This window comes from Sphaeroforma arctica (genome assembly GCF_001186125.1).
Source record: "Sphaeroforma arctica JP610 unplaced genomic scaffold supercont1.749, whole genome shotgun sequence".
NCBI lineage: Eukaryota > Ichthyosporea > Ichthyophonida > Sphaeroforma > Sphaeroforma arctica.
This window is the reverse complement of record NW_014039809.1, coordinates 23,489-32,575: the sequence shown is the minus strand read 5'-3', so window position 1 is coordinate 32,575 and position 9,087 is coordinate 23,489. Positions and strand designations below refer to the sequence as shown.

The 9,087-nt window shown below is 40.7% G+C and overlaps 4 protein-coding genes across 4 annotated transcripts in view; 3 read left to right on the top strand and 1 right to left on the bottom strand.

Annotated features, from left to right (window-relative positions):
• SARC_08385 (hypothetical protein) overlaps nt 1-981 on the top strand; it is a gene marked incomplete at its 5' end in the record, with an annotated part of 3,174 nt that extends 2,193 nt beyond the window's left edge. The window contains 2 exons of the mRNA XM_014297643.1: nt 251-477; nt 902-981. Coding sequence (XP_014153118.1) covers nt 251-477; nt 902-946 — 272 coding nt within the window. The 3' untranslated portion in view covers nt 947-981. The remainder of the gene's footprint in view (nt 1-250; nt 478-901) is intronic.
• A 1,605-nt stretch (nt 982-2,586) lies between these two features.
• SARC_08384 (hypothetical protein) lies at nt 2,587-2,922 on the top strand (the record flags this gene model as incomplete). The annotated part of the gene is made up of 1 exon (XM_014297642.1): nt 2,587-2,922. The coding sequence occupies one exon, from the start codon at nt 2,587-2,589 to the stop codon at nt 2,920-2,922; it is 336 nt and encodes a 111-aa protein (XP_014153117.1).
• Nucleotides 2,923-3,160: 238 nt separating this feature from the next.
• Nucleotides 3,161-5,006, top strand: SARC_08383 (hypothetical protein). The gene has a single exon (XM_014297641.1). It carries the CDS (start codon nt 3,640-3,642, stop codon nt 4,294-4,296), a length of 657 nt encoding a protein of 218 aa, XP_014153116.1. The 5' UTR covers nt 3,161-3,639; the 3' UTR covers nt 4,297-5,006.
• A 1,114-nt stretch (nt 5,007-6,120) lies between these two features.
• The window catches only part of SARC_08382 (hypothetical protein), a 3,697-nt gene continuing 730 nt past the window's right edge, over nt 6,121-9,087 (bottom strand). The window contains exons 2-6 of the mRNA XM_014297640.1: nt 8,687-8,832; nt 7,816-7,869; nt 7,482-7,570; nt 6,672-6,747; nt 6,121-6,330 (exon numbers count right to left, since the gene is read on the bottom strand). Of these exons, the coding sequence (XP_014153115.1) occupies nt 6,206-6,330; nt 6,672-6,747; nt 7,482-7,570; nt 7,816-7,869; nt 8,687-8,832 (490 nt within the window). The 3' untranslated portion in view covers nt 6,121-6,205. The remainder of the gene's footprint in view (nt 6,331-6,671; nt 6,748-7,481; nt 7,571-7,815; nt 7,870-8,686; nt 8,833-9,087) is intronic.

Sequence of the window (9,087 nt, the reverse complement as noted above, 5' to 3'; positions counted from 1 at the left end):
TATATATATATATATATATACATGTAGAAAGGTATAAATATATATATGAGTTTGTAAGTGTGCATTCGGGGTGTTTGTATGGTAATGTATGTAACTTGTGCTACTCTCTAATATTTTAGTGGCGTATTTAGGCTTGTACGTTAGGGTGTGCCTATTCCTGGTGTGCACTATATATTTGCACATCTGTAAGGTATAGGCTCATCCACTTACACATGCTAAACATCGACAACAATCTGTTGCATTTATAAAGATGTCACGCTGTCAGATGAAGCTAAGGCCTTCCTCACCAAAGTGGCGTGTGAAACGTCACTGCGATACGCGATGCAACTGGTTATGACGTCAGATTTGGTTGCTAAGCGACGAAAATCCCCCACTGTCGACATAGCCGATGTCAAAAAGTGCTACACACTCTTCCTGGATGAGAAGAGGTCGACAGCATTCCTGAAGGAATACCACAGCCAATTCATGTTCAGTGAGGTATGACTATTCAATTAAGAGATGTTGTCTGTACATGAAACATACTAATTCATGTTTAATGAGGTCTGAATATACAATTAAGTGTTGTTGTGTATATATAGAATACCATGTTAGCTAATCACGCACCTGCTTTTGGCTATGTATGTGTATTGAGTGATGTCTAATGTCTATCTGGCAATGGCGTCAAAGCTTTTGTTAAGCAATCCTACACTTCCATTTTGGATCGAAATAGGACTAGAGCTCGATCTTCTGAGTATATGAACTAGTTTAGGCTTGCTTGTGGTGCATTTATGAAACTAGTACAAAAATATCATGAACTAATTTAAAAAAAAGCATAGACACATGTTCGCAGATAGGCCATTGTAACCTTCCGTTTGATTCTGATTTCTTCTTCTTCCAATTTCATGCATGCCCCATCATACAGGAGAGCGAAGAAACAAATACTGATGTGCTGATGACGGATGCCTGAGAGTATACATACAAATAAATACTACATAATAGCAGAACAGTAATATGCACTTGTATGAACCGAAGATCTATGTATAGTTATTAACGGAGGGGATCACAATACTAAATATAGAACCAGAATATTGTGTATGAACCGACGGTCTATAAATAGTTGAGGAGGAATTCACAATATTATTTATAAAACATCAGAACAGTTTATAAATTGAAGGTCTATAAAAGTAGACGTATCTTTTGAAAGGAGTATGTTCTCTATCCTAACCAATTTTTAGTTCGTGTGATCATGAATATATAATAAAACGCATTTTAGGCTGCACCAAAATGTTTCATCGAAATCGATCAGCAGTTGTCACGTGTCTCTAAGTTTGCCAGAACGCAAGTAATAAATAAGTGCCAATCGGTATGCAAAGCTAATTGTCACCATCCGAAGGTTATGGGCGACCTATTTCCCGGATCACGACGGACAGGCATACCTACTTTGAGATCGTACCTACCCCTCATGTTCGCAAAGTATGAACAAATGAAATGACTGCGCTCGTGACCATTCTAGTGTTGCAACGAGTACAGTATTATCATTTCGGCGTGCTCCAAAGCCGTTTCGAAATGAATTAAGCAAAGTACAATGAGAACCGACACATTTGGAGGTATACACCCTAATAAAGTGAACCGACAACAGACTCCCCTGATTCATTAATGGGTACTAGCTAACCACTATCGGTCTTCTTGTCCGCAGCTGTCGTGGTTTCACGGTGATGAATAAGCACTGCTTCCCGTTTACCCTTAAAATCATTGTTTAATGTGCGTTTAAGGCATATTACCTACGAGACAGAAATAGATGGCTCTGCCTAACATTGTCACTGTCGACGTCTAATATGAATTATAGTGTACTATATTCAACTGGCAATGGACCGGACCACCGCTTTACTTAATTTCAGGTTTTGTACAGAAACCATTCTTGCGGTACAACGACGGTTTTAAAACGTAAAAATTTCGTTTATGACAGGTCGCGCGACAAAGCCACTTTTGGAATGCATATTTCGTGATTGTAGCGCATGTATAAACGGTTGCGACCTATTCCTGTGAATCTATTCGCAAATGGTGTATGGTGATACACCATGAGATTTTTTTGATTAAATGTCAATTTGAGCCCGTTATGCTGAATAATACTGAACACGTTTCCGCCTGTTTGGCCAGCACCAATATACTGGCTTGAAAAGGGAGACAACATGTTTAACGTAGAAATCATATCATGGAATTTTATTTATCAATCGTTTTCTGTGTCTAATTTAGAAGGCTATGTATCTGCTAATATGCGATATAGTGTGATTTGATTCAGAGCATAACTATTGGTCCGGTAGTGTATCAATTCCTGAAGAATCGTTTCGTGCAATCCAACGGTTTTCCACACACTTCTATCTAGACACGTGGAGTGTACGATCCTGCCTAAACAAAACAAACGATACTTTAGTGTGGTTGTCCCGCAACACTCCTTGCATTGTAACACTCTTTGATTCGATACGCACTTCGGGCACAGTACACAATAAAGCGATATAAACTATTTTTTTCAGAAGCCTCTATAATGAAGTTAAACGAGTTATGAAACCTCACACTCTTCGTATATTGACGACAATCCGACAGTCAATTATGAAGGATCGTGCTATACCCACATCAGAAACAAAATCAAATTACACTATGGGTACAGTGCTCAAACAGGATCTTGAGGTCGCCACCGCGAACACTGCGGCAATTGCGCGAGTAACGGAGAAGGAGGACGTGAAAACCCTAATGTACCAATTCGACGTTGACGTACCAGGGAAGTACGCCGTTCAAGAGGTGGAGGTAATGGTTCATGCCCCAGAGTACTTGGAATCTTTCGAGCACCCAAAAGACATGAAGTTGTGCGCCTTCATGGATCTTTTTAACGACAAGATAGATGCACCCAAAAGACATGAAGTTGTGCGCTTTCATGGATCTTTTTAACGACAAGATAGATTTCAAAGCCTGTAAAAAATGGAGCGATATCATCAATCTCAATTCGAAATTGAGTAAACTGATTTCCAAACTGGAAATGCTTCGAGAAACCCTTGTGGCTTTTGGTATAGCAAACAAACTGCTACAGAATTTATTGAAGATCCAGCATGTTGTGAAATCGATCGAGTTCGCCCTCCTTGAATCTCATGCGCATTCTCAGCCAACCAGTCGTCAAAATGTTATAGACATGTTAAACAAACAGGCACAAAATGCTGGTGAAGGCGGGTTATCGTTTGTTTTGTTTAGGCAGGATCGTACACTCCACGCGTCCTGCCTAAACAAAACAAACGATATTTTAGTGTGATTGTCTCGCAACACTCTTTGATTCAATACGCACTTGGAGCACAGTACACATCTAAGCGGTATAAAATGAATTTATTGGGGCTTATAAGAGCAAGTTAAACGAGACATGAAATCTCACTCTCTAAGTATACTATCTAGCGACAATCCGAAAGTCAAGTATGAAGGATTGTGCTATTCCCACATCAGAAACAAAATCAGAGTGTACTATGGGTACAGTGCTCAAACAGGCTCTTGAGGTCGCCACTGCTAACACTGCGGTAATTGCGCGAGTGACAGGGAAGGAAGATGTGAAAACTCTGATGTACCAATTCGACTTCGACGCACCAGGGAAGTACACCGTTCAAGAAGCGGAGGTAATGATTCATGTTCCAGAGTACTTGGAATCTTTCGAGCATGCACAAGACATGGAGATGTGCGCCTTCACGGATCTTTTCAACTACAAGATTGATTTCGAAGCCTGTAAAAATTGGAACGATATCGTCAATCTCTATTCGGATTTCCAAGCTGGAAATGCTTCGAGAAACTCCTGTGGCTCTCGGTATCGCGAACAAACTGCTGCAAAATTTACTGAAGATCCAACCAGTTGTGAAGTCGGTCGAGTTCGCCCTCCTTGAATCCCATGCGCATTCTCAGCTTACCAGTCTTCAAGAGGGTATTGACAAACTGAACAAACAGACACAAAAAATGCTGGTGAAAGCGGATGGCTCATACGGATCTGAAAAAGGATTTCTATTTTCCAGTATTGTGAAGAGAAACGTACACAAGAGGATACTGAAATCCTGGTTCGGACACGCGGGCAGTACACCGATTTATCGGGCAACACGGGATGGATGGGACTTGAGTCAATTCAACGCAAAATGCAGTCAGGCTGGTCCTACAGTTCAACGCAAAATGCAGTCAGGCTGGTCCTACAGTTGTGCTGAGAAAGACGACTCCGGTTGCATTTTCGGCGGTTTCTGTTGTTCTTGGGCAACCCCTGATAATCAGCCGTACTTGGGTAAAGCAGCAATCTTTATGTGACGGAAAAACCTGTTACGGCGGTTATGGGTGGTATAGAACCCTCCATACGCCGATCTCTCAATTCAAATGGGGCAATGACATTATCGTGAAGGGTCAAGTTTGCACAATCCAGTTTCCCCAGGCGTATGTAGACACATCTGGCCAGGGCTTTCGTGTAATCTGTTTCTCTCAAAATTGAACCCTGAACGAGATCGAGGTATTCGCAATGACTGAATAGGGCTCGACCCTATATCCATAGGAATGATCTCTAATGACGACTGAAAGAAATGGAAACTGTAAGACTTATCATACGGAATACTGTATACTGTTCCCGAAATACCTTACAATATGCCAATATGCTACGGAATGCTCAAATTCACTTGTTCCATTTCGACTCCCATAAAGCATGAAAATTGCAATAGCAACAACCACTAAGGCTGGTACTCCGTTTGTTTGTTCTCCCATCCATGTGAGTGGAGAAGTTAGCAGCCGTGTACAGTATTTCAACTTAACTATAGCAATGAGTACGTAGTGCGATACAAGCAATATCATAATGCTGACGTATTCCTCTGTGCGATACAAATCATGTTTATAGCGCACGAATGCCTTAACTTCTTCACTGTTCAATTAAACAATACAACGTTGTTAAATGTGATATCTGAGACCCGTCTTGTGCGGATCGAATGCCACCCCAAGCGCTGAGAGTTTTCATGGCACCCCATCCACCCGCGTGGTTTCTCTTCGCTGACCATGTTGGCGCTTATGTTTATACGGTATTGGTGAGATCATTCACACCAGAAAACTATATACCAGATTTTCGACAAGCGGCTCGAGTACAGGCATCGAGTGGGGTAAAATTTATGCGCTTCAGTCACGATAAATTCGTACGTCATGCATACTTTACAAATATGTACACCACAATCCCAGGAGCTCAGCAAAACGATCAGTGAGAACAACCAAGTTTTTATTGTCAAAGGAGTTCTCAAAAACTGCTTCTCGTTCACTGTTTTGAGTATCGATGCTTTTTGCGGCAGTACCAGGGCAAATGACGCCTTTCTCCACGGCATGACAGGTTTGCTATCAATCATATAACGCGGATAACAAAACTGGATTTTACTCAGAACCAGACAGAGTATGCGGAAAATTAGTGGATCGCTGATACTGCCAACGGATACAATATTACAATTGCTCGATCGTACATGCGCTCAGATACTATAGTACGCGTATATTCGAAGTTCTAGTGCCCGAATTCATATTTCCGTCACGAGGTCTGGTATATTTATCGAAAGCCGATGATAGCGAACCTTGGTACCTGAGAAGCGGTAATATTCATCCATCAAGATTATGGACCACTTCTGCGCTTTCCGCAGACAACCAATCATGCAGCCAACTCTATGTTTCTACCTATTGCAGTAGATCGAGACTGGGTGATTGCGACGATTCGTATTTGACGGAACATTGAATTCCCAATTGATAAGGCAGTATATTATGCTCATTTGCTGATCCAAAGACCATACCGAAGATGCGCGTCATTTAAAACATCACGACACCTACTCCACCGCATCGTCAGTCATGATGGAAAGAAAGATCTACTACCAGTGTTCTGGGTTCTTCTCGTATATCCGCAGTATTTGCCTGTACAATAACTACATACCTACGAGTGTGCCAAGTACCCCCGACGCTACATTTTAAGGAATTCGAGTGAATGGTTCATACTTGTTAGAGATAGGAGATGCGTTAAGTTCGGCACAGACATGCTTATGTACGAAGCAACTCCGTGCAATTTAGCTCGCCAATATCATCAACCAGATAGTGAACTTGATACCCTTTCCGAAATCCTCCGCTGTCTCAATAACACATAGACAGCAGAATTTAGGAACTTAAAGGAGCAAATTGAAATATAGTACAAATTTTTATTGTAGAATTTAGGCTATACTGAATAAAACTTAACACCATCGCCATCTGTTTCGTCACCTTGAAAGATAGTACACTTGCCCACCTTCTCGAGATCCTCCAACGCCTTTTGGAACGTGACTAGATCCATGCCATGGAATTCTATTTATGGAACACGTACGACAAACAAACGTACAGTATGATGCAATCAGTGTTAAGTACAATATAATTGGCGTTTAGTATGATAGAATTGGGGTTAAGTATGATATAATTAAGGGTCGAATATAATATAAGTAGTGGGCAACCTGCTCACCACACTTGAGACACAATCTGAATAGCATGAGTGCCAATTGCATGATATAGCCGCGCGCTTGCGATGTCGGTAAATTGTCCCAATTCCCGTTTCCGTTACTAACTAGGCAGACCCATATGTAAAAATAGCATCGCCAATCAAATTCTCTATCCCATAAATTGTTGCAACCCCAGAAATTCCCCACACCTACCTTCGCCCTCTGATTCGTCGCCTTCCCTGAGTTCGTAGAATGTGAGCACCATATCTGTTCGTGACGTCTTCTCGATCTGACATATGGGACATAAAATGAAAACTCTGGTCTGAGATTTGGAACAGGACCTTCCCTCTGCACAAAAAATAGGACTGACAAGGTACACATATCATAAGCACAGTCGCGTAAATCGGCTGTTTGGGCCTCACAAGAGAATTGCCCATAGATACACAGGCAAACACAATTTGCGGCTTCGTCTTTGATACTATACAGACTTAAAAACATGGTTGGAATTTCCGAATTTGGTTGCAACTGATCAGAATACATGAACTTTGGTATATACAGCCACTCATAATTAATTGTATCATACACAGACATACACAGACATACACACACACACACACACACACCCACACCCACACCCACCCACAAACACACACACACACACACATATATATATATATATAGGTTTTCACATATCCGAGCTTTCGTAGAGACATGGTCCCATACATATATTATGCCAGCCTACTCCCCGTGCACAGACTGTGAACCGCCTTTAAACTGCATGTGAATACGTGTGCATGCATCTGCTCATTACCAAGGTCTTAATATGAAGAACCATGTAGTTAGTCGACCATGAGCAAAACCAAACACCAGATCATACACAAACACGGATGTATGGACGAAATTTACTTTAAATACATACCCATGCATCTACAAACACGGAAGCACGGATGAAATATACTTTACATACACACCATTGCATATATAAACACGCAAGTATGGATGGAATATACTTTACATACATACCCATGAATATATAGTATTGGCCCACGCAGCTATTGAACGCCAATATATGCGGAATCTATTGCGATCTTGATCTATACATTCCGCATTCCCTGTAGGTACACAATGGCATGCAAATTAGCACCGTGGATTAGGCATGAGTGAATCAGTACAGAGCGTATACGTTCAAGAGAAAAACAACCACTTGTTAATTGTACCAACGAATTCAAGACAAATAGAAACATATAGTAGTCTAATTTATCGGTTTGCACTAAGAAGTGTGCTTCGGTCCAACTTTTCTACACCAGGCCTCCCGACAGGCAAGATCGCCCTGGTTTATTGTGGTGTGAACACATACCTGATTTCTCTAGCGTGCTGATTATCTTTTGGATCAATTCGTCACTCGCCCGCCCTGAATTCGACAAGCCCAATTTGGTTCACGTTTCAGCCAACATTAATAGCAAGGTGTAAAACTTTATACAAATTATGCTTGAATTGGATTAAAACACTGTACAAATATGCCGAAAGTCCGCCACATATTCGGGTCAAAAACAAGTTCTATCACGAATAATGGCAAGGAATACAATCTTATACGGATATGCCAAAATTGGCATAGGAATTCAGAAGATTATGCCAGAATAATAATGGCAAGGAATACAATCTTATACGGATATGCCGAAATTGGCATAGGAATTCAGAAGATTATGCCAGAATTGAAAAGGTACATTGTACAAGTTACGTCGAAAGTTCGCCACAAATTTGGTTCAAAGACGATTTCCGCCAACAAAAGGAACAAGGAATACAACCTCGTACAAATATGCCAAAATTGGAATAGAACTTTAAATGATTATGCCAGGATTGGATTAGAACCGTGCGCAAGTATGCCGAAAGTCCGCCAAAATCCTAATCATTTGGCTGTGACATGCTCGTTGAAATTGCATGAAGAGCTTCAACACGTATGAAGGCCCACGCCTGTCAGTGCGGTTTATATGCGCTGAGCATAATCAGTCTACAGACGTTCGTGTATAAACGTTAGATTTCCAATGCACCCACTAACAGCTCATAATTCGTGATAGAAACAGTAACCCTGCCTGCGACAAGTACGCACATTTCAATACGATTAAACAACACGCCTGTCCTTGAAGAAGCATGCACTTACCATATACAATACCCATCATCGTACCCAATTACACAACGAAAAGAACAATATATATATCAACAACACATACGATTTATTTCAGCATTCCTAAACAATTCTGAGCCTGCGGCCTCTGTAATCGTCAGTTCGTACGCAATGGTATGTTTATAATAAGCCTTGATTAGCTCGCTCCATTGCTCTAATTGACGCTCTTGCGTTTTCTCGGTCCGCTGCAGTCTACGATTAACCAGTCTTAATATTAATGGATGCGATTGACAAAGGAGAATAACATGGTAGGAATAAAAATATAGATGCTTGAAAAAGCACACATAGTTGTAAGTGAACTACAATTGTATATGTGACACATACGTATATATATACATAAACATACATACACACATACATACATACATACATACTGACATACATACATGCATATATACATTTTTATATATATATATATATATATATATATATATATATATATATATA

What these genes read in the sequence shown, in the direction of transcription:
- SARC_08383 (XM_014297641.1), top strand. Translation starts at nt 3,640, where the DNA reads ATGTTCCAGAGTACTTGGAATCTTTCGAGCATGCACAAGACATGGAGA.